Below are 26154 nucleotides of genomic sequence, written 5' to 3'. Positions count from 1 at the left end.
GTCTCTCAGCAGCAGTTACACAGCCATGACAACGCACCACAGTAGGACCAATGACAGTTTGTATAGTAGGCCTGTATGCTGGATCATGTCATGCAGCAGCAAGATCTAGGAATACTGAATGTCTTTTGCTTGGTCTGGAAGCCATTCTCAGTGTAGGGTGCTAAGTGCCAGCAGTTGACCACAGGTACTATAGTCTGAAGCATGTTTGATCTACATCTAGGATACCACAAGTAGAGGAGGCAGTTCTTTAAAGGATAAATCTTGCAAGTAATTAGTACCCATAACTTAACAAGGTACTGGAATTATTCATGAGGAAGGTAAGGAAAAGTGTGCATCTCCTTTCTAGCTACTAAACGAGGGCAGAATGAGGGACTACACATTAATCAGACATCTACTAGTTTTAGATTGATATTGAGGATAGAGCCCCCCAAGCTATTTCTTCCACAATCTGCCTGATAAGAGATATAATCATCCTTACTCTTCTCAGAAGATTGGGAGAGTCTGAGTTTTCACCAAGTCCTTTGACTTCTTCTGCCGCCTCCAATCCTTCATATCCGCCTCTGCATAGTGGGTTTAGTTCTTTAGTTAGATTTTTCATATCTTGTCTCACAGTTTTGTCAGTTAAATATGATCTGAGGGATGATTGGTACAGAAAATTTCATCCAGAAACCCACTTCAGTCTTCAGTTTGTTCTGAAGCTCAGACACCTTCAAGAGAATGACAAATCTGTGAATTTTGACATCATTATGGATATCATTATGGAAATAACTGACCAAGTATTACATTTTACTTAGAAATTCTTATATCCAGCACTGCCATAGGAATAAATCACAAACTTGTTGTGTCTAAAGTAACAAGACTTCTGACTGCATAATGTATCAGGTGGAATAGAAAAGTAAATAAAAATGGCTTTCCCCAAAATACACAGATGGCCACAGAAAACATGCCGAATCCTTATGCTTGTATTTCAAACCTATTAAAAAAAACATAAAAAAGCCAAAACTGGTAAAATTTACATTTCCAGGCAGAAATTATATGAGACTCTGTCTCTGGTGTGTGTGTGTGGTACCTTTTATGTTGCATACATGATCTAATAGGTTTACTATTGCTTCCCTCCCTCCTTTGCCAAGTACTCTCTCATTAATCTTTGTTTGGTTTCTAACCATAGGCCTCTCAGGCTCCACATGGGTGCAAAAGGTCTCTTCACATAGATCCCGTTGTTGGCTCAGGACAAAATTGGCTATGAAAATAACTTCAGTGTTGCTTGGTGTTAATAGTTGATTTAGCTCAGGCAGTGGTATTATTCAGCTGAGAAGAAAGCTCAGAAAGCTCCCTCACGTTGTTATCTAACTAGTCAGACTATTATTTCATCAAGCTATTAAGATTTCAATACTTCATTAATTTCACCTCCTGCTTTACTTTCTCCCCACCCTGCTCATTTTATGGTCAGGAATTTTTGGAATTTGTCTTGGACTCAAGTCTTTCACTCAACAAAATATTGTGTCTGTTTTCTCAGCAAGCTAGTGACTGTTGTGTGAAATATGACCTTCCATATATATCTATTTGCTAAACAACCATTTTTCTTTAATTGCTACTGATAACAAAGAGATTTGTATCATTTTCAACTGTGATTATAATTGAAATTTGTTGTTTGTTGAAATTTGCATTTATTCAACAATTGTGTTATGATCACCTCTATTTTTTTCCCTCTTAGTGTCAAATCAACAGTGCCTTGACCTCCTTTCATACTGCTTTGGAACTTGCAACAGATCAGAGAGAGATCCAACATGTCTGTCTATATGAAATTGGTAAATAATACAACTGCAATGCCATGTATATATTTTGCTCTCAAACTGTGATTAAATGACACCATTATATATAACTGGCACTTTCTAATTAAGATTTTTCCATTATTTGATGTCTCAAAAGTTACTGAATTTTGAGTGCCTTAATTACATGGATTGTCAATAATGCTCCTTCCTATGATTCCTTAGTCGCCAGTTGGATTGTAACATTTGATGACTGCATGATCTTTTGAACATACAACATACATACAACCTGTAGCACTCCATGATTTTCTACATGTAGAAACCACCATAGACTCAAGAGCACAGTGCACAAATTAGAACAGGTTATTTTTTACTCTGCCTTCTTTTCCTATGAAGGCTTTTGTATCCACTCCATAAGACTGAAAGCCTGCTTCTGTCCATTGCCATGGAATCGATGATTCTGTGCCCAGGGTTTATAATCCTGATGGAGCTTCAGAGTTCCCAGGGCTTGAACACACGTCCATTCTCTTTTATTCACATACAACTCAACAAAAGTTTGGGGATCTCAAGTTTTTTTCTTCAATGTATCTGCTATGATTATATGAGAACCACAGAAGATTCTATAGCCTTAGTACAGTTGTAAGTACTTAAAAGAACTACACATTACTGAATCTCCTCTCACATACAGAAGGTGAGTATAGCAGTTCTCTGTTACTAATTGGAGAACTGAATAAGATAAAAATGCATCTTTTTGCTTTAAAGTTTTGAAACCTGTTATAATTGATACTCAAGTTTTGATCCCCAAAAATGTATTTGTTATCTTGTATAATACCATAACCACTGTAACAAGGCACTTTTCAATAAAGTTTTAGGTATACTTCCCTTCAGATTTTGTTAAAATGTTATGGAATTCCTCAGGGGGTCTTTAAAATCTTAAACTTGTCACAGTCCAAAATGTTCACAAACGTGAGTTCCTTGGTTTACTGTAGTTGCCTATACCATTTAAGGCTAACATGCTTTCTGTCATAAGATAAAATTGTTCTCATTTTTAGGCTGGTGCAGCATGATAGAAATGAATTTCAAAGATGCATTTGAATCCTTTGAAAGGCTTAAAAATGAATCAAGATGGTCCCAGTGCTATTATGCCTACCTGACAGCAGGTTAGTACTTTTAGTGATAGAATTAGTGATGAATGTGGTAACATGTATATGTATAGAAACAAGTCTTTGGTCATGAACTTTTACAGTTGTAGAAATTAATTGCACACTTGGAATTTTATGTAATTCCTTCTTTTATACTGTCCATATTAAAAAATTGTGGCTCAGATTTTGTTTATGTAGTTATAAGGCCCCTGTTATCATAATAACTCAATGCATCACAAACATTAATGAATTAATCATCACAACAATCCTCAGAGAGAGGTATTATTATCATCCTCATTTCTCAGATGAGGAACTGAGACACCAAGAAATTGACTTGTCAAAGATCATACAGGAAGCCTGTGGCAGAGCTGGGAATTGAATCCAGTTTGCCTGAGTTCCCAGTCCAAGCCCTTTACCAAAAGATCATGCTTTTCCCCTTTACCTGCATAATGCCCTATCTCTGTTTTTCCCTATATTTCATATCCTGGAACCTTTAGCAGAATTTTTGTGTGTGTGTGCGCTTTATTACAGTATGTCAAGGAGCCACTGGTGATGTGGATGGTGCACAGAATGTATTCAAGGAAGTTCAGAAGCTTTTCAAAAGAAAAAACAATCAGATTGAACAATTCTCAGTCAAAAAGGTTTGGTTGGCATGGATTGAGTTGCTTCAGTATAATAACTACAACTGGCAATTGTGTTATCCTTTACTCAAGGATTTGGTTCAAAACAAAAGTATCTTTCTGGCAGACATCTTCTCTGTTAACTTAGTGGAAAGGATTCAGGTGGAAAAAGTGAAAGATGCTTTGTAGTTTAATGAGCTATTAACAGGACAATGGTTGGTAGCGCACTACTAAGCTTGGTTTACATCATTTTCAGAGACAAAAAATATTGTTACCAAAGTTGCTGCACTAGTCTTTTTTCCTGCTTCATTTCTTCCTACTCCATTTTACCCTGACAATATACTGCACATGTCCTTTGTTAGCTCATTCTGAAATCTAGAAATGATGTGGAAAGTCCTTACAGACTTAAGATCCCACTAACCTTTAGTGGAAAAATAGTTAGTCCACCACTGCATCGATATTCATATTGTATAATTTTAAGTTTTTCCAAGACTTGTTTAGTCATGTACCAGATAACTTTGATCTTGATTGAGAAACAGTAAATGTATTATCTAAACAACTTATTTTTAGTTCTAGCAAGTTGCAGGGTAAATTTTTACACCCCTAACATTTCAACACTGTTAACTTGCTTTCATGAAAACATTAGAATTACTGTTTGTGACCTTATCTGTCTCTTTTTGTGAGAGGAATTTAGCACAACTATGTTTGCTGTTTTCAGGCAGACAGATTTAAGAAGCATATACCAACCAAAGAGCTCTGTGTGCTGGCATCCATTGAAGTGTTGTATTTATGGAAAGCCCTTCCAAACTGTTCCTTTTCTAACCTACAACATATGAGCCAAGGTAGGATATATGTTTCCTTGGCTATCTTTTTCAGTTAGATAATACGATTTCTTTTTTTTTTTTCTGTTCCCTGTGTCCTCTCCCCTCCCCCCCCCTCATTGCAGTAGTAAGAAGGCTGAAATATGTGTGGACATTTGATGAGCAAGCTAAATTATTTGGATAATGATGGAAAAGGGCAGGCATTAGGACTCAGATTAACACTTATTTCTCAAATAGAGGGTGACATTTAGAAGGAAAGTGTTCTTAAAAAAAAAAAAAAAAAAGTGCCATTCATGATAACATTTTAATTTAAAATCCAGTGTAGTGGATATAATTGTATTAGTTCAACTTTGTTTAATGACTCTTTTAAACCCAGCCACAAAAGAAATAAAAAAGCACAGCAATCTGTTTGTGTTTTAATTGTCACCTAAGTGTACATAGCTTCCGTTAATATCTGGGGATTAGGGTGTGATAGTTAGATATGGAACTATTATGATTGTAGGTAACTAAATTGCTCAATGGTGAGAGATGTATACATACACATGGTAACTCACAAACAACTCACAATCCTCACCCCGAAAAATACCTGTGGAGGTGATATCCATGTGTTAAATTAATTTATCATGCACCTTTGATCATCTCTCTGCCTACTGATCAATCTTCTTTAGGGTTTCTGAGTAGCTTCAAATAACCCCCATTTAAAAAAAAAAAATCCACCTGCCATTGAAATATTCATTCCTTCTCTCTCTAAATTGTGAATTTCTGTGCATGCCACACATTCACTCAACCCTTTGAAAATTATATCTGCTCGAGGCCCTGAGTCCTGTACCAGTAACAGCTTTTCTATCTATAAAAATAACTTTTAAGTACATTAATTCGTAACCCTGTAGGAACTTTATACCACTGGGAGGAGTTAGATTCAGATTCTCAATCTTCTAGCTCTGGAAGGTGCTAGAAAGCCCTTTAAATAAGGAAATTTTTATGTCTAAAATAATACTTTATAGAGGGCTTTTTGTGAGCGTTTTTTTTAATAGCTCCATCTGACTTTTGGACTTAAAGATAGCTAATGTATATCTGGTTCTAATAGACACAGAAATATGAAAAATAGTCCCTATACAAGTTTTATAAACTCTCTCAAACCTTTGTAAAATAGCTTTTCTGTAATTTAGGTGGCATGTACAGAATAAATGATAGTGTGTGGTATTAGGGATCTTTTAGCATGAGCTTGTATTCTACTCATAACTCCATGAATAACCCCAAATTCATGCTGATGAAACCTTTGTATCATACAATTATGTATTCCTGTGATATGTAAATATGATGTTTGTGTTTCTAATGTCTCTGTTAATTGTTGTAAAGTATCCAAGCATAAGATGGACACTCGAAATAAATTGAAATAATAAATACTAGATCTTGTTTCCCTCACTCACATGTTTCCCACCCTTTTGAAAACTGAGCCCTATTTATTTCAGGAAAATAAAAACATATTATACTCCCCCTGCAACCTTACCATGTGGCATTAAAGGCCTGTCCTTAATATATTCATCTTTTGTACATGGCTCTGGAATCTGTATGGATCTTCACAAATTACTTCCTCTCTTTTCTTATATGCTTCAGTGAACAGTGAAATAGGTTCACAATGTTGGCATTTAAAGCATCTGAGTTAGCATCTATTGAAATGCATGGGGCATTTCCACTTTAGGTAGTTTGAAGATCTGTGCAAACTCAGATGATGTGTCTGCATCAGTTACCTTCAAAACGTGAAGTGAGTATATTCTCCCAATCATAACTAGTATTTCTACCTCCCAAACATTCAAATATCATGAGTCAAGTCCTGAAAAGTTCTGAGTATAAAACAAAACAAAAAAATATGGGTTATTTTAATTTGCCTTCTGATTTTGAACTTCTGATTCACTTCGGTCACATTTTCAAGCTTTTCTCCATAACAACAAAGGCTAGAAAATTACTCTTTTTTTAAATTCGAGCTGAGGCTCTCATGTAACCACTCATCTTTGAGGACATTAAGTAAAATGAGTCCACAAGACTCAAGAGGAAAGTGCAGCAGTTGGCAACCGTTGCGTAACATCTAGAGACTTACTATCTTTAAAAAAAATTGGAAGCTGAGATTCTGGAGCACATTGGGGAAATCTGTCCTCTTCCCCCAGCTAATCTTGTGCACCCCATGCTTTGTGAAAAACTGCCTTACTGTATTCTGTTTTATATGCATTCTTATACTGTGCTCACCCTCATAGTATCTGACTGCCTTCCAGCAGTGCACTAAGCAACATGACTAACATCTGTCATGTGGTGTTTGGGTCTCATCTCCTCTGCAGAGGGGAAAAGTGTGTACAGTGGAGTGTGTTGTTTTGATAGGATTTTTTTAATATACATGTTGCTGTATATTTGTTAGAGAAGGTGCAAGGTCAAAGAATGTTCCTTGCACTTGGAGTGGAAGGCTTATGATGATCCTTGGCTCCTGAGGACTTCATTGATTTCAATGGGGCTATTCCAGTGAGTAAGAATTAGTCACAAGAGTAAGGGATTTCAGGAACTGGGCTCTTATAAAATTTTATTAAACAAAACAGTCTTGTAAAACCATTTTATTGTTTTGAATGTTTTTAACATATTTGGCTTTTTACCTGCATACTTGTCTTTTTTCTAGGAGTAAAAATAAATATAAACAGAGTTGAGATATTTTTGTGCTATCATAAATATCTAAAACTATTTTTAAGGGATATTGAGAGAGAATGACATCTTCAGAAAAAGCTGATTGGGAGGGAGAGAACATTAAAGATACAGATTACAACATTTGACACTGGCTATTGCTAGTTAAAATTAAGCTACAGAATTGAGACACTTTCTAATCTGATTTTTTAAAAAACCAACACACTGAAAGGTCATTTTTATTTTAAAGGGAGTTTTATTTGATTAAAAATTTAATTTGATTTTTTTTTTTTTAATTAAGCTTGTCACGAGGTTGATGATTCATCTTCTGTTGGTTTGAAGAATTTGCTTCTTGGTGCCATACATAAATGCTTAGGAAATTCTGAAGATGCAGTTCAGGTAAGTTGTCACAAGTACAGTAATCTTGTACTCAACTGTCTTATAAATGGTCCCATTTTGGATTAAGAAGAAACTTCTGTTTGTCAATGCTACCGGCACACTGGGTAAATGGTAGTAAAGGATATTAAGTGATTTCAAAGTATTCTGAGTTAAAATGGTATTACTGGGTTTCATAATGTGTGAAAGTAAAGGACTAAGACATGGACTTCAATGACATATCCACCTCCCATTAAGGGTGGATGTGTAGCACACATATCAGCTGAGGTGGCCAGCAGAAGAAAGGGTGAGAGTTCAAGTGAAAAAGAGGAAGTGGAAAATTACAAAGAAGAATCCTGCCTCTGGGCTATTAAACAGGGTTTAAAAGTCTGACTTTTTTAGATAACTCAGCTTCTGTCAGTGATTTACCTTGGAGCCGTCTTAAAATAGGGTGGCCAAAATGTGGTCCATAGGACAAAGGCAGCCCTCTGTGTTCTGCCATGTGGCCTATGATCACCCTCAGGTATATTATGGAAATGTGATACGCAGTGAATGCAGTCTTCTTCAAGCAGGATCTTGAGCTAAGTGACCTGTCTACTTAGAACAAGATGTTACATTATGAATTCTGTGGATCGCACGTCCAAATTCAGTGGGTGCAGTCTGCTCCTTTTTGTACAAATTTGGGGACTCCCTCCGGCTTTTGGCCATCTGCCAATGCAGCTCTCAGTTGGACTGAGTTTGAGCACCCTTACTCTACAGCTAATGGGAAATTGAAAAGAAAGATGGTTCTGATTATTAGCAAACTTCAAAGATCCCTTTTTTAATGTGGATGGAATTAGAATTTGTTCTCCAATCACTGAATTCTTTGAACTTGTTTTATTTTTGCAAATGGAACCCAGTTCACACAAAGACAACAAAGGAGGTGATAGTTGATGAACTCTTCTTTCTTCTTCGAGTAGTGTCCCTGTGAGTGCTTCACTGTAGGTGTGCTTGCATCCCTGTGCTGCTGATTGGAGAACTTCAGTAGTAGTGTCTGTTAGGCCCACACATGCGCTGACTCACCTCATGTTGCTCTATGAGGTGAGCTAGCGCGCACAGACTAACCTTCCTTAGTTCCTTCTCAGCCACCCCTGTCTAGAGACGGAGCTACTTGCAATCTATTAGGATCGTTGCTCTATTCACATTTATATAGTTAATTTTTAATATAGTATTGTTGTGGTTGTTCTCTACCCTCTTTATTTTATCCCCCCCAAAAATCAAAACAAATCTCCCCCTTCTCCCTCCCAGCCCCACTTTTCTCCCTGCTGGGGACCCTTCTCCACACAGACAAGCCTGGTTCACTGGGCTTCAAGAAGTGCCTCAATTGCAAGGAGGCAATTCCAACTGCAGACAATTGCCTCATGGAGGGCCACATCCGTCCACATTCTTGTAAGGACAGAGAGCTCAGACAGAAGAGCAACTTCATGGGTCCTTGCAGTACCTGTGTCATGAGTCACCAGACAGGCATGAGTCTTCCCCATAGCCCTGTACATCTAAGGGCTCTGGATCAAAAAAACAGACTGCTGACTCCTCTCATAAGTCATCTAAGAAGAGAGCAGGAAGTCCCTATAGTGATGCTTCATCTGGCACCGGAGTGGCTAGTAAGGACAAGATCGTCGGCATTGCCACTGACACTGGGGCGGTTGGCACCAGCAGAACTCCAGGGACTTCCATATACCGGATATACCAGGGTCACCGCTTCTTGGTATCCAGAGTTCCGCACTGAGTCTCCACATGGCATGGGAATCATCACCACTGCCATGCCATGCTCTCCCACTCTCTAGTGAGAGTTCAGACAGCGAGCCTGAGGAAGGGACATCACAATATTCCTCTTGGGCTCCATATGGTGCTCAGTACCAACAAGGCCCGTACCTGCAGATGGCCCCACCACTGCTATCCTTGTACAGCCACCCATAGGCACCACTGCCGGGGTCTATGCCACCACCCCAGCGGTCTTACTGGAACCCATGGGCAGCATACTGCCAACATGCCTCTTGAACTCCGAGCCTCGTCTGGAAATCCTAGAGGAACACCCTGTCAGCCGTGGCTTCCTGAGCTTTGGAACCTCTGCAAGATATCATGGAGGCACAGGCGGGCGGTGCAGAGGAAGAGGTTATCCCGAGGCCCATCTCCTCCTCCTCCTCTCCAGACGAAGCCATCATGCCTTCCTCACCATCTCTGGCAGATGACTTTTGTCTTTTCCAGGACCTGGCAAAAAGAGTGGCAGACATTCTCCAAATACCAGTGAAAGAAGTCAAGGACACTTATCACCGACTCCTTGACATCCTCCATGCTTCCTCCTCCTCAAAAATCACCCTCCCTATTAACAAAGTCATCTAAGACCTAGCAAGAATTTCTGGAAAACCCTGGTGTAGGTATCATCAACCTGCAAGCTGATGGACAAGAAGTACTATGTTCCTGCGAAAGAATCTGAATTCCTCTTCTCCCACCCAGCTCCATTTTGGTGGACACCCTCAACTCCTGTGGCCGACAACACCAATCAAGTGCTTAGACCTTTTCAGTAGGAAGGCATACTCCTCGGCCATGCTCCAGTTCCATATTGCCAGCTACCAGTCCCTCATGGCAAAATATGATTATGTAAACTATTCAAAATTGAATGACTTTATTGAATTAGGTGCCAGAGTCACATTGTGACCAATTTAAAGCCATTATAGAGGAGGGCCAGTTAGTGGCAAAGACATCACTGCAATCTGCGCTTGACGCAGCTGACACAGTGGCTAAGTCCATCTCCACAGCAGTGGTGATGTGACAAGCATTGTGGCTCCATCTGTTGGGCTTCCCAAAAGAGGTGCAATCTACTGTTGAGGGCCTCCCTTTTGAGGGCACGAAGCCCTTTGCAGAGAAGACTGATGCGTCCCTTCACATCCTGAAGGATTCCAGGACTACTTTCCAGTTGCTGGGTGTCTGTCTACACCTCGGGACAAAAGAGATGATTTAGTGCCCAATCCCAGCATAGACCATATAAATCCCAATATCAACCTCAACGCCACTATGAGCACTTGTTTACAGAGCTGGACCAATAGCTCAACACCAAGAAGTCAACCCTCCAATGCAACACCTGGAATTCATAAATGCCAACCTCAACTCATTACAGGCTAGAGCCCTCTTGCCTCAGCATAGATTTCTATCCTTAACCACTGTCAGAGACATGGTTCAAAGCAGCCCAAAAATATCAGCCAAACTGTGCCACCAACCCCTGGGACACATGGCAGTGAGTACAGTGGTGATACCACATGCCAGGCTTTGCATGTGATGCCTCCAAATGTGGTTCAGCTGTCTCTAAAGACCGAACAGACACAGGCTGTACTAATCCCTGTAGCTGCCCAACAGTGTCAGAAACCCTTTCTTCCAAACCTCACTGTTGTTGCTCCTCACCACTGACGCATTACTTATAGGGTAGGGAATGCATCTGAATGGCCTTACGACACAAAGCAAGTGGTTACCCATGGAGATGTCCCTGCACATCAATCTCCTCAAGCGAAGAGCAGTCAGGTACTCCTGCGCCCATTTCCTCCTGCTGATCGCAGGTTTGCACGTGAGGATCCTAACAGACAATATAGCCTGTATGTACTGCATTAATCGACAAGGGGGAACCAGGTCGCCCTACCTATGCATGGAAATGATCAGGCTATGCAATTGGTGCATCTCCCACGATGTCACATTGTCCATGGCTTACCTCCTGAGCACACAAAACTCGATAGCAGACAATCTCAGTTGCAAATTCCCAATGACCAGGAGTGGGAGATGGATCTGATAGAACTTCACAACGTATTCTGTCCTGTTTGCCACTCACCTGAACAAGAAATGTCCATGCTACTGCTCCAGAGTGGGGGTGGGTCGACATTCTTGGGCAATGCTCTTGTCATTTCATGGAGCAGGGACCTTCTCTACACCTTTCTTCCATTTCCCATACTGGTGAAGGTCCAGCTGAAAATAGAGTCTGAACCCACGTCATCTTGATTGCTCCTACCTGACCAGGGCAGATCTGGTTTCCTGACATGGCACAGCTCACGACATACCCACTAATCCCTCTCCGGCCATACTGCATCTCCTCTCGCAGGACAGAGGACGTACCCTACATCCCAACTTGGGGATTCTCTGCCTGAAGGCATGGCTCCTTCTTGGTTCCAACACATAGAAAGCTCCTGTTCAAGAGAGGTAGAAGACTTTCTGTTACATAACAGAAAGTCTTCAGCTCGACGTACTTATATGCAGAAATTGTCCAGGTTTCAGACTTGGTGTTCTGTCCAGCAAATTTTGCTAACATCTGCAACTCTTCCACATATCTTAAATTATGCATTGACCCTAAATAAATCGGGCCTATCTCCAAGCTCTCTCAGGGTCTACCTAGCAGCCATGACAGCTTTCCACCAACCTATTGAGGAATACTCAGTGCTGTCATACCCGACCATTAAGAGGTTTCTCAAAGGTATGGTAAACCCACAACCTCAACTTCCTGCTCTCATGTGGGACCTAAACCTGGTCCTGAAAGGACTGACTAGGCCGCCCTTTGAACCTGTGGCCACCTGCTTGCTATAAATGAGAACAGTCTTCCTGATAGCGATTACCTTGGCCAGGAGTACAGGAGAGAGAGCAGCTCTGATGGCGCATCCCCTCCTCCCCCCATGATATTTTTTCCGGACAAAGTTATGCTCAGGCCACATCTAAAATTCATCATTAAGGTAACCTCTCTGTTTCATATGAATCAGTTGATTCCTTTTCCCGTCTTCTACCCCAAGCCTCACCAAGACAACAGGGAGACTATATTACATACCTTAGATGTCAGGAGAGCCCTAGCCTTCTACTGGACAGGACAGAGGCCTTCAGGAAGTTCACTAAGCTTTTTCTTTCTATTGTGGAAAGATCCAAAGGCCCAGCAGTATGAGCCCAAAGCTCTCCAGGTGGGTCTTGAATTGCATCAGTGTTACCAAGCTCGCAACATGACACTTCCAGACTCTATTTGTACACACTGCACAAGGTTGATCTCCTCATCCATTGCCACCTTCAAGAATGTCCCTATCTCAGAGATTTGTAGAGTGGTGAGATTGGCATCAGTCCACACTTCCGCAGAACACAATGTGATCACTGGGGACTCCACCTCCAATGCCATCTTCAGTTCCACAGTACTGTCATCTGTAACTGGCCCGAATCCGAAGTCCCAGCCCACTACTAGGGATACTGCTCGGGAGTCACCTACAGCGGAGCAACTATAGGGATGCTATTCAAAGAAGAAGATACTCACCTTGTGCAGTAACAATGGTTCTTCGAGATGTGTGTCCCTATGGGTGTGCTAAAACCCAACCTCTTCCTCTCTACTTTGGAGTTCTTGTCAATGACTCTGCAATAGCGAAGGAGTTGAGGAAGGTTAGTCTGCGCATGGTAGCTAGCCTCGTGGTGCAGCACGAAGGGAGTCAGTGCATGCATGGGCCTAATGGACACTGCTACCAAAGTTCTCTGATCAGCAGCACAGGGACGCAAGCATACCTATAGTGGCGCACTCATAAGGACACACATCTCATAGAACTATCATTACTGCACAAGGTGAGTAACTTCTTCTAATTCTGTCCAATTTATTTTAAAGAATCTGTGTCCTTGACCTACAATTGTTAAAGAACCGAGTTTTTAACCTATAATTTTTTTCAACTAAAGATATAAAACATTTGGATCAATTAATGAATCTTTTTTGACACAGAGCTAACATTTTTCTATAGTGATAGTAGCAGCAGATGCTGACGTGAATTCATACGACCACTGCTATTAAGGATTTTTTAAGACATAGGAAATGTTTGAGTTCAGTTTATGATTTTGGAGTTGGCTTGTAGTGTTTGATGTTGGGGTGCTTCTTGTTTAGTTTTCACATAAAAATGAATGAGACTACTAATTTTAATGTGTAAATAAATATTGATTTTTCTCTTACAGTTCTTTCAGCGAGCTGTTAAAGATGAGCTGTGCCGTCAAAACAACTTATACATTCAGCCATATGCTTGCTATGAACTTGGCTGTCTTTTGTTAGACAATCCAGAGGTAACAATAGAGTACATTTTAAATTTTGGGGAGCATAAAGCGGGTCGGCTGTGACCACTCTAAACAGACAGTGAAAATGTGATAATTTACAAGTGATCAGGTTAGGAGTTAATTTTAATTGCTATTCCACCTGTGTATAAAAAGTCCCACTAGTTCTATGTCTTTAGTGTGCTAGATACCATATTATTGTCTAGGTGGCAGTATCATGCTGTAGGGATTAGCATACTTCATACAAAGTTCACACTGGGATGTTTACAGGAGCTTGACATGTATACTAGTGACAATATAATAATAATTGGTTTCATTACTGCTCATTTTTACTTTTTATATAATAAATATGGATATGAGACTGTCCAGAGCAGTTGCACTGAAGCATTTTCATTCCTGGCCACCAGCTGGTGATACTCTCTAGCAATAAGATCAGCAGAACTACTCCAAGTCACTGTCTACTGAATAGCTAAAGTTTAAAAAGAAAAAAAAGTTACATGAACAACAACAAAAATATTAAAGCAAGTATATTGGTGGTCTTAATAGTTCTTAACAGTGTCAAAATAAACCTCTTCAAGGATACATATAACCTCACTCTTGAGATAACTATATTCATGGCTCATCAGCTCAGAATCTTCCGGAAAGCTATTTTTATTGTGACCACCCACTTCCCTATCTTGTTGCGTAGGATATAAAAGCTCCTCTTGAGTACTGAAGATGCAGCAAGTTTGGAACATTATGAAAATCCAGTCAAGCTGGCTTCTCAGCTTTCTGTCTTCTGATGTATGGGGTTATCAGTTTTTCCCACTCTATAAGTAACCAAGTTTCTGACAGAAAACATTTGCTTCATGTATTTCATCTGGGTGATAACCACTTCCCTCATAGGATTGAAATTTTCCTCTCATAAAACTCATTGGCTTCTGTTCAAATTTTGTCAGGTTGTTCTATGTATAAATTCATATCTAAAGTAGTCTCTCATTTCCCTAAGACAAATTCACATCAAAGTATGTCAGGCTCCCTGCATTAGGTGTCCAGAGAACCTTAAATTGTCCTCTGTAGAAGATTAAAGCTGTCCATAAGTTTCCCCAGTTGTTTTGTTTTGGTGGCACATGGATTTAAGAACAGAGTTCAATCCATCTGACTTCAGAGGCTGTCAGAATAGGTCTGGAGATATATACACAATTGATATGACCTGGCAGATGCTCAGCCACCTGAAAATATCAGAATTTATTCAATTAAGGCAGCTTCTGCAGCATGCTTCACACTATCTCCTTTGTTGAAATATGTAAAACCTCTACATGGAGCTCTCGATACTTACTTTAAACAGTATTACTCCCTCCACTTTTCTCTAAATGAGATGGCCAATTTAGGATAGCAGGTTGTTAATTAATGCTCTTCAGACCCACCTCTTGGAGGTTCTTCGAGGTGGAGTTGATAGCACCATTTGTTACAAAGTTTGCCCAACACTTTTCATTATCCTATTTTCAGTTGCTTATAACTGTTTGCAAAATGTTAACCTTTTGGGTTGAAATTCTCCATGCTGAGTGTCTGCCTGAGGCTGAATAATTTTTTAAAACTTCAGCCAAGTTGGTTCAGCAGTTTCCAAGAACAAGGTGAGGGAAATAGACTTTGTTTTGCCCTTGTTGAAGTTCTGGCAACCATTTCTTTATTCCCCATGTAGATACTTACAGACTATCGTCAAGTCACCCCTTTACCGTCTCTTTATTAAACTAAATAGAGTGAGCTCTTTAAGTCTGTCACTGTAAGGCAAGTTTTCTAATCCTTTAATCATTCTCATGGCTCTTCTCTGAACCCTCTCCAGTTTATTAACATCTTTCTTGAATTGTGAGCATCAGAACTGGACACTATGTTCCAGCAGCAGGTCACCAGTGCCAAACATAGATGTAAAATAACCTGCCTACTCGAGATTATTGAAAATCCACATTAACGGTCCAGTGAGCTCCTCAACCAGCTCTTTTAAAATTCTTGGATGCAAGTTATCTGGGCCTGCTTGTTTAAAACTGTCTGATTTTAGTAGCTTCTGATTAACATTTTCCGGAGATACTAGTGGAATGGGAAGAGTGTTATCATCACCATAGGATGAGACTACATCATCTGTATTTTCCCCAAATACAGAACAGAAATATGTATTGAGCACTTCTGCCATTTCTGCATTGTTATTGATAAGTATACCATTTCCATCTAGTAATACCATTGTCAGGATTCTTTGTGTTCCTAATATTTTTTTTTTAAATTCCATATTATCATCCTTATCTCTACTGGCCATAGATTTCTCCTTGTGACCCTTTGCTTCCCTTATCAATTTTCTACACTAGCTAGCATCTGATTTGTATTAATTACTATCAACTTCCTTTTTCTTCCATTTGTTATGTTATTTTTTTATTCTTTATAGCTGCCAATATGAGCAGTAGGGGAGATATAAACAGAAGGGGACAGGGAGAGGCGAGGGAGGACAGGGATCTGTAACTTATTGAGTACAAACAAAAACGAGAGTTGTGTAGCACTTTAAAGACTAACAAATTTAATTTCTGCAGGCATATGCTTTCGTGCGCTGCAACCCACTTTGTTAGATGCAACTGATGAAATGGGTTGCAGCCCACGGAAGCGTATGCCTGCAGAAATTAAATTTGTTAGTTTTTAAAGTGCTACAGGACTTGTTGTTTTTGCTGCATACAGACTAACACGGCTACCCCTCTGGAACTTATTGAGTACATTCTCTTTCGGAACCTGGAAATTAACCCAATAATTCTGAGTCTTGACATTCCTTTGCTGGCTAGCAAATAGCTGTGAAATCCACAGGCAAAGTGTGTGTGTTTTCATTCCTCTCCAGTGATAGGTCCACATAAAAAATAACTTGTTACCAGCTACTCATTTAGCCCAAGTAATAGAGGACTCTGCTATGGATTTAAAGAGCCCATCCCTGCTGGTGACCTGTGTGGGGAGTGAATATGATGATGAAATTTTTGTTTATTCAATTTGTTTTTAAATTTTACATTTTCTGTATTTTAAAAAGTTGCAAAATAAAGTACTCAAAAGTTAGGAAATGCCAGTTTTATGATTACCTGTGAACTCCAACTCCCATGCCTATGAATTATGATTGAGCTTTGCAGAATTCAGTTTTTATTTTAATTTTTTTATATTTCAATGGATAAATATAAATGTTTATTTTTAAGCATTTTTTTTAGATTTTTTTCTATTTAAATTTTCACAGTAGTGCAAAATTATGGGTTTTAAGCATTTGTTTCCATTTTTATCTTTTTAATTTTAATTTTGGGGAAGTATGTGGCATCAGAAAATGAGGGGGTCAGACAATTTTATGACAGTGAACACTGAGATTTAAAAAGTTAAAGTTTTATAACTGTTAAAACACAAATTGTCAGCATCACATGGCAAAATATACAAAGTAAATATCCTCAAATTAAGCTTTAATAAGGTCTCAAGTAGCATTTTTCTTACTTTGCCTGTCTGAAATTTTGATGATTATCAATGGAAATATTTTTCGTCGGTTGCATGTGTATGATGAAATGGACATTTACTGATCTTTACATACAAAAATCTAATCCTTCCAAACCTAGTCATGATATAGTCTTAAATTATAGGATCACATATTATCTCTTCCACAGGATCCCTGTCTTGTTCAGTGCACGAGACTAACTTTTGAGAGCTTGACTTTTCAACCGTAATGTTATTTAATGTCTTTTTGGACATAATACATACATCTTTCTCACCTTCCTGCTTCTTTGGAGTCTCTTGTCAAGAGATTTGTGAATCAGAGGAAGTAACTGATTGATGGTTGGGGCTGTCATCATTTTATACCATCAGAACTGGTAATAAGGACGAATGGGTAGCATACAGTGCTTTCTAGAAGATAGAGTTCACAGTCTTGGGGTTTACATATCACATCAGTGTAGATCATTTTTAGTTACCTGCAATATGGTTCTCAGAGTTTTAGATCTCATAAAAATAAAAAAACTTCACAAATCAACTTGGGGCATAGAAGAAAAGAATTAACTGAAGTTAATGAATAAAAGATACAGATACTGATTTGCATTTTTATCATAAAAATCATTGCTTTTAATTTTAAAAGTACTTCAATTTAATTTGAAGTTATTCAATATTTATCTGTCAGATCAAACAGCATTTCATCTGAATTAACTTCATTACTTTTAAACTCTTGCATTCATTAAGCCCTTCAATGCCATGATATATATAAAAGCCTAAGATCAGTTTGTGCAGAACACAAACTTTATGGGTAATGTTTGTATACACTTTGAATGTAGCTGTAACATTTAGAAGTAAAAACTACAAATATTTAAGATATTTATATTAAGAAAAAATGGAGTAAGATATTCATCTGAATCACTTTCAACTTTCTCAGTATCTTTTTTATGAGATAGAAAATCTTTTGTTGTCATAACTGAAGAAGATTTAAAAAAAAATCACATGTATCTTACTGGGGAATAGAGCAGGGACCTTCTAATCCAGTAATAAAAATTCAGTTGAAAATATCAACAAATTTTTCATACAAACTTGAGTAACCTTTGCTATGTCAAGAAATATAGCTCATTATTGAAAAACAAAATATTCTCTTTCTCTTCCAAATCATTCTAATAGTCTCTCTCTATCCCATGATTATTATTGCAGAAGGGCAAGTTGTATGAAGTATGGAAATCTTTCATTATTTCCAAAGAGGAGATTCAAACGAATAAACTGAAACAGGAAAGAAAAAACAAAAAGTTGAAACTCTTCAGAAATCTCAGTGAATAATTGATGTGTTTTGCAAGTTGAATTTGTCAAAATAGTAAATTCACTATTCTTAACTTAAACTTCAGTTTGCCTATAACTTTAGTGCTTTCCTTGTATTTTGTAGCTCACTTATGTAGCTCACTATGTAGAGCTTCATACATAGATTTTGTTAATTTGTTTAAGTAGAAGGTTTTTAAAAATAGATACAGAAATACATATTGCAGGACCAGTCACATACCTCGTTAGGAGCCTGTAAACACCTACAGGGCATAGTGTTTACTATCATGAGTAGTCCCAGTAGACTCCATCTCCGGTAGTATTTTGAGACCTTAGTTTTTGTTGGCTGACCGTTATATTTAAAAGATTCTCTTTCTGCCATGTATACGTTCTTCTAAAGTGATATTTCTTCTCCCTTTTGTAGACTGTGCCAAGAGGCAAAATCTTACTTCTCCAGGCAAAGGTAACAAACCAACACACCCGGATACTGCTGTATCTCTGTTAAGTGAATTTGAGAGTCCATCTTGTGGTGCAGGTTTTATAGTGTTGGTGTTTATCACCGATGCTCTATAACTCTATATATGATGGAACTGGTTCTTCCTTTTACTCACTGCATGCAGCCTGGGATTTCCTGGAGCTTTTGGACATATATAGCTTCCCGGTTACTTTGCAAGCCTTTAATAGAGAAGTAAACTGGTCCCTGCTTGCACTTGGGAGGTAGAGGGGAACCTCCTGCCCCTTCTTCCAGTTGATGGACTGTGCTGAGGGAATCTCTCTACCAACACCATTGCTTAATTTTGGTCAGGGAAGAGGGTTGTTAGCAATTTTCAAGATCCAAGAGCCTTCTTCTTTTTCCTAATTACTGTTTTGTAGCTCAGTGACTTCCTCAGCATTCTCAACAAGTCATCTTGACAGCCTAAGGTGGATGAGATGAATAGTTGTATGTATTTTGTATTGCAGGAGGAATTCACTGGATATGATTTTGAGAACAGATTGCACGTCCGCATACATGCAGCCTTCGCCTCTCTGAGGGAAGTGGTTCCACAGTGACAGACAGGCAGTCTTGACATATCCTTTCCCACAGTTTCCGCACTTTAAGATAAAGCAGAGGATAAAGCTGTTGGGAAAATCGGCTTTTCTTCTGAAAACCACCTGTGCCAGAGACACTTTGCTAGAATGTTCAGAGTTGATGTGACATAGTAAAGTATTACAATCTTAATCATTAAAAACAAAATAAGTCAGCCAGAAAGAAGAGGGTTAAGTGACCTTGTGTTTTAACTCTTTATTTAGTTTAAGCCAAGCTTAAACATGAATAGTCTGTGATTGTGCAGGTAAGCCTACAATAAGCACACATCTGATTTACTGCAACAACATTAGCTCAATTTTGACAGGTATTATTTACCTGTTTAAATATCTCTAAAAGATGTTTTCTAGAGCGAACAGCCTCTTGATTGATGAAAATAATACAATATAAATAATTGTTGAAAATTGTAAGTTTACAGAGATGGAGAGAACTTTTTTTTCCTTCAAAAGCCAACAGAAAAAGGGGCACAAAAGAAGAAAATTGTTCAGCCAGGATAATAGCCAGTCTGCTCATTATATTTACTTGGTTAATCCAATGACTTGATGATGCATAATACGTGTATATTTTAGAAAACTTCCACCCAAATTTGTGATACATTATGAAAATATTTAGGCTCTCTGTTTCTGGTATGTTTCAGTCACATATTTTGTTTTTGACATTCTGGTACTGAATGAGTCATTTTAGTTTTGTTCTTACTGTTCTAAAAGGTGCATTGACCTGCTAGATTAGATGTTATAGGAGTTTAGCAAATTATTTTCCACTCAGGTTGCTAAATCTTGTAGGTGAAGGTAGTAACCTTAAAAAGTAATTTTTAAACCCCCTTATTTTTCAGTAATATTGTCTTATTGAATAGCATCACTTCCATTACTTCCATATATGGTACTACAAACCTCTGGTGTTAAAGTATTCATATACCTCGTCAGCTTAAGAACATTTGTTTACGACCATGTAACTTTAAAAATATGGCCAAATGTGTAGTAAAACTAATCTGTTTACGTTTGAATCAGTAATATTCACTGTCTCTTTATGTTGTCACATTCTTTTTAGCATAATATTTTGTGCATATATACATTTTACTTAAAAAATGTGAAACCTGTCCAGAATCGTAGTGAATTCTGTTGCTTTGCATAACTGAAGACTGAATTTCCTTGGAAATGGTTATCATAAAGCCTTATCTTTGCTCTGGCCAGTTGCCTTATATGTTTCCCGAGGTCAAGTTACCTTTTTTTTTTTTTGCCTCCGCAGAATGTTTCCAAAATGTAATACCTTGCCCACATCTAACTTGCACTTTTTTCCTTCAGGCATTGCAACTCAAACAAGACCTGATATGGAGGGAGAAAAGTAATGCTCTATATTCACTAGACAGGGAGAAAAGGTTAGGATCACAACCTTTGCTTTCTAACTAGAAATACAGAATTCCCACTATTAGGGATTTGCTTAGGAGCAGTCCAACACTCCCCCCCCCTTTTTTTTTTTGCAGTCCAAGATGAGGAGAAAGACTTTATTAATCCTAGAGGCTATAATGTAGCTTTATTGTTTTTGGTATAGTTTCAGTACATGTAGGGAACATGTTTCTTCTTAGACTTGATTCGGTAATACTGAGTCACAAAATTCTGGCTTTGTGAGTTCTACCCTTATTTGAATTGATCAATTCAAACAAATATTGGATAGAAATATTATATTGTATATCATTTAGAACCCTGATAGTGATTTAAAAGTGAGCTTAATATACTTGAATTCTTTTTATTTCTGTCTTATCTACTTTTTGTTTTTAATCAAGGATATAGTCCACACTGGATAAGTAGCAAATAGGCAACTTTACATTACCTGCAGATTTCCTTTAGTTTATCATTTGAACTGAATGCAAGAACACACTGGTCAGGGCACACAACTCCTGCATTCACTTTGTGTTGAGATGTGGAGGGTCCAAATACCCCAGATGAATAGTGGAGACAGTGTGAAAGTAGGCTTACCAAATGGCCTACTCCACTCACCAGGCCTGTTGAGTTGGAGTGGTATGGAAACAGACTTGTGTCACTGTGTACTCGTACAACACCTCAGCTCTGTGTAAGTTTCAGTTTCTTCATGAAGTCAGAATCATCACTGAAGTGGAACTGTCTCTTCTGTATTTTTCTCCCCTTGTAGGAGAATCTCCTAATTTGTAAATGTCAGTTATTTTTATATTAGATTATGCCTGTGATGAGAACAATCTAAACTGTATTTTATGTAACCTGAGTAAGTTTTTATACTTCAGAGCTCGGAGGCGTGGTCTAATAGCAATAATGCAATATGCATCTTCCTGGTAGATATATTTAAGATTTTATCCTTATTGAGTCAGGTATTTTTGGTTGATGTTGACACAGTTTTTATCTCATTATGATTCATTTCAAGTAAATAACTAGAATTTTTAGATGTCACCAAAAATAAGAATATTTATTGTAGTGTACTGTAAATGTCATTAATTTACAGAATGTGCACTTTTATATTTCTGCTGAGTAAAATTAAAAGAAAACATGGACCAGATTGTTCTCTTGCTCTTTAAAACTGCCCTTAGGCAGTGGCTTCCTGACAAAAATGGCAATTATTCATAAACTTCCTGGCTGTTAGTGAATTGTATAACAAAATATTTTGATCAGCAGGTATCCCATCCTCTGTTCTTTCATCATGGTTTTAGTCTTTTGGTTTAGAAATTGGATTACTTATTGAGTTCAATCGTGGCATGGACATGAAGATTTGACACACATTCTAAAGACCTTAATTTTATTCCCCCTAAAAATCTGTACCCACTGTATTTCTACATTTTCCAAAAATGTCTCCAGTTTTCTCTCAAACGAGCACATTAATTTATTCTTTTGATGACTTTAGATGCTTGTTTTGTATTCTGGCCATGTTTTGTTCTTAAATAAAATTCCCAAAACCTTGTATTGAATTGCCTGTCAATTTTCTGAACATGGGTCCTGTCTAAACAGTTTGTTGAGCATGTTCTAGTCCAAAATTGCTTCTGTAGATGTTCCAGATTCCAAATGGAAAGCAATGTGTTGATAGCACCATACAATAAATACATTTTAATACTGAGATTGTGAAGGAGTTGGTGGTCCATGAAAGAGCTGCACAGCCACTTCCCTTCCCAGTCATGATTAGAAAATAACATCCCAATAACAACTACAATAATTGCCTACAAGAAAAAATATTAGGAAAATATTTAATATATGTTTAGATGTCTTTAGTGCAATTTGTTAGCTGGAGTTAAGCAGTAGCCAGTTCCATCTAACCAGCCAGCTATTCCTGAACCCCCACCAAATGCTCCATAGGCCACAATTTGGGAACCTCCTATGTACTAGACTCTACGAATCTTTAACAGTAAGAAGAAAGGTACCAGTCATTGCCTCTAATTCTCCATGCTGTGGAGATTATGCCAAAAAAAGTTGATAAATATTTAAATGGTTTTAAACAAAACAAAAAACTGATTTTAAAGTAGCATGGGATTGTGGCTTATTTTAGTTATAGCTAGAGCAGGTGCCTATTCAATACTTCCTCACATTGTAATGTTTCAACATTATCCAGATCAGTCATTTCAAGAACTAAGTGTACTCTGTGGGCCAGACCCTAATAAAAACAAATGGAGTGTAAATCAATAGAATTATTTTCCATTCAAAACAGATGTCTGATTCTGGCACATTATGTCCAATGCACAAATAAAACATGGCAAAACAAGTACTCTATATTGATTGATGAATCATAGGGACCTGCCCTAGTTCCACTGAACTGCTTGTACCCGTGTAATTTTCATCTATGTCAAAGCAAGCAAATTATGTAATAGTAAAAATAATTCTGCATTGAACAACTGTGTCCAACTCTTGTGCCCACAATTCAAGATGGATGTTGATAAACTGCAGAGTTCAAAGAAGAGCTATGAGAATGATTAAAGGATTAGAAAACATTCCTTATAGGGATAGACTCAAGAAGCTCAGTCTATTTAGTTTAACAAAGAGAAGGTTAAGGGGTGACTTGATTACAGTCTGTAAATATTTACATGGGAGTACAAATATTTAATAATGGGCTTTTCAGTCTAGCTAGAGAAAGTTATAACAATTCAAGGGCTGGAAGTTGAAGCTAGACAATTCAGACTGGAAATAAAGTGTAAATTTTTAATGGTGAGAGTAGATTAACCATTGAAACAATTTACTAAGGGGTGTGGTGGATTCTTAATCACTGACAATTTTTAAATTAAGATTGAATGTTTTTCTAAAGGATCTGCTCTAGCAATTATTTTGGGGAGATTCTGCGGCCTGTGTTGCACAAGAGGTCAGACTAGATGATCACCGTGGTCCCTTCTGGCCTTGGAATCTGAATCTGCGAACTCCATTTACAAGATACACTGTAATCATTTTAAGAAAGACCAAAGTTCTGTAACATAGTGTGTTGCAAATTTATATTATATTATCCCTGAACGTTAATTCAACCACTATATCCAATAGTAGTGCTTCTAAGGAAAGGCAACTAGTAATTTACTATGTATCTTAGATGCCCACATGCTCAGGGACTACGTTCTGTGCTTGGAGTGTACATACACTTTCTAATAAAGGAATATCCCTTTCAGTTCTGTGTATTCCCTTTGTTGTTGGCAGAGTATGTGTTCACAAAATGCTTGGCAGCAGTGACCACTTACTATATAGGATGTGTGCTGGTATTCTGCTGTGATGTGTGACTGATCAAGGACAGCATCCTGCAAGAGAGTAGAGCAGGGGTTCTCAAACTGGGGGTTGGGACCACTCAAGGATCACAAGGTTATTATGGGGGGTTGCGAGCTGTCAGCCCTGTGTATCGCTGATAGCCAGAGCCCTTCAGAGTTGGGTGGCCGGAGAGCAGTGGCTGCTGGCCCCGTGCTCTGAAGGCAGTGCCGCCCCCAGCAGCAGTGCAGAAGTAAGGGTGGCCTAGCATGGAGGGGCGTCCCAGCCTGAAATATTTTCAAAGAGGGTCCCAGGAAAAAAAATTTGAGAACTCCTGGAGTATAGTATCAGTATGATCCTTTCTCATGGTTCAGGAGCTCTTTCCTAATAAACTACCCAAACTCTCACCTTGACCTTCAAAGACAATTAAAATAGGAGCTGTGCTAGGCATAGCTCAAACTCAAAGCCTTCCTGTCCCAAAGTCAGGAGTAAAAACATGATGGATCCTGACAGAGAAGATTTTTCAGAGTTCAGCAAGGGCCATAACTAAAGATGTAGACCCTGAGGCTTAGCAGTGTATTGTGGTACCTATGGCATTGCTCCGCATGTGACAATCACAGTAGACCTTGTAGTCTAAGTGGTATCAAGCAGTGCAGACTATTATTGCATCAGATGACAGTCAGTTACTGAGCCTTCCCTGGCTTGGCAGCAGGCTGGAGACAAACTGCAGTTATTCATGGATTTTTAAGGCCAGATTATGATCTAGTTTGATCTCCTGCATAGAACAGGTAATAGCATTTTGCCCAGTAATTCCTGCATCAAGCCCATAACTTCTGGCTGAGCTAGAGCATGTCTTTTAGAAAGATGTCTGATCTTGATTTAAAGTGTTCAAGAGACAGAAAATCTGACAGATTCCCAGTGTAAGTTGTTCCAATGGTTAATTATCTTCACCTTTAAATTACACATTATTTCTAGTCTGAATTTGGTCTAGCTTCAGCTTTCAGCCATTGCATCTTTTGTCTGCCAGGTTAAATACTCTCTCCCATCAGAAATCTCCCTGTGTAGCTACTTACAGACCATGATTAAGGCACCTCCTAATCTCTCTTGGATAAACTAAATAGATTGTTTCTTTGTCTCACTGTAAAGTAGGTTTTCTAGAACTTTAAATTTTGTAGTTCTTTTCTGAATCCATTCCGATTTGTCACATTTTTTCAAAAAAGTGTGAACACCAAAACTGAGTGCAGTATTCTAGTAATTCCAGTCTCACTAATTCTATTTGCAATCATAATGCCACCTTTCTACATCTACTCAAAGTCTCCTTGCTTATACATCTAACGATTACATTAATTCTCTTAGCCGTGCTTGGAATTCATGTTTAGTTGGTCCCTAACTCTTTCAGAGTCACTGCTTTTCCAAACTGCAGGACAAGGACTAGAAGTGCAACTTATATTCTCTATTTCTATATGTATGATTTTGCATTTGACTGTATTAAAACACACATGTTCAAGTGAGCCCACCTTACCAAACAATCCATATTGCTCTGTAGAAATGACATATCCTCATTATTTTCCTGTCCACCGATTTTTATGTCCTGTCCAAACTTTACCAGCATTGAATTTAGATTTTCTTCCAGAACATTGATGAAGATATTTGATAGCCTTGGGCTGAGAACAGACTCCTAGGAGCCCCCACTAGAAATATTGTGGATGGTGATTTGCCATTTACAATTACTTTTTGAGATCTAGCCAGTTTTTAATCCATTTAATATATACTACATTGATTTTGTATAGTACTAATGTTTTGTATCAGAATATCAAGCAGTACTAGGAAGTCTTAAGTATATTATGTCAAATTACCTTTATCAACCAAACATAATCTGATTAACAAACTATACCAAGTTTGTTTAATAACTTCTAATTTTAATAAAGCCATGTTGATTGGCATTGTTCTTTACTGATTGTATCAACCTTTCCATGATTTTGCCCAGATCTAATGTCAGGTTAACTGGCTTATAGTTACCCAGGTCATCCTGATTACCCTTTTAAAATATTGGCAAAAAATGTTTTCCAGTCCTCTGGAACTTCCCCGGTGTTTCTTAATTATCACCAAGTTCTTTGGCCAATTCTTTTAAAACTCATGGGTATAAGTTATCCAATCTTTTGCTGATTTAAAA

The 26154-nt window shown here is 38.2% G+C and overlaps 1 protein-coding gene across 1 annotated transcript in view; it reads left to right on the top strand.

Annotated features, from left to right (window-relative positions):
* TTC39C (tetratricopeptide repeat domain 39C) overlaps nucleotides 1–22235 on the top strand; it is a 68663-nt gene extending 46428 nt beyond the window's left edge. The window contains exons 7-14 of the mRNA XM_067546519.1: nucleotides 1715–1808; nucleotides 2822–2929; nucleotides 3443–3552; nucleotides 4250–4373; nucleotides 7318–7415; nucleotides 13371–13475; nucleotides 18652–18690; nucleotides 19188–22235. Of these exons, the coding sequence (XP_067402620.1) occupies nucleotides 1715–1808; nucleotides 2822–2929; nucleotides 3443–3552; nucleotides 4250–4373; nucleotides 7318–7415; nucleotides 13371–13475; nucleotides 18652–18690; nucleotides 19188–19277 (768 nt within the window). The 3' untranslated portion in view covers nucleotides 19278–22235. The remainder of the gene's footprint in view (nucleotides 1–1714; nucleotides 1809–2821; nucleotides 2930–3442; nucleotides 3553–4249; nucleotides 4374–7317; nucleotides 7416–13370; nucleotides 13476–18651; nucleotides 18691–19187) is intronic.
* The last annotated feature ends 3919 nt before the right edge of the window (nucleotides 22236–26154 follow it).

The sequence above is a fragment of the Emydura macquarii genome, unplaced genomic scaffold, assembly GCF_026122565.2.
Source record: "Emydura macquarii macquarii isolate MOO-44397 ecotype Brisbane River unplaced genomic scaffold, CSIRO-AGI_Emac_v2 contig_212, whole genome shotgun sequence".
NCBI classification, from domain to species: Eukaryota; Metazoa; Chordata; order Testudines; family Chelidae; genus Emydura; species Emydura macquarii.
Note: the sequence above shows the minus strand (reverse complement) of the source record. Positions and strands in the feature narration are given on the sequence as shown.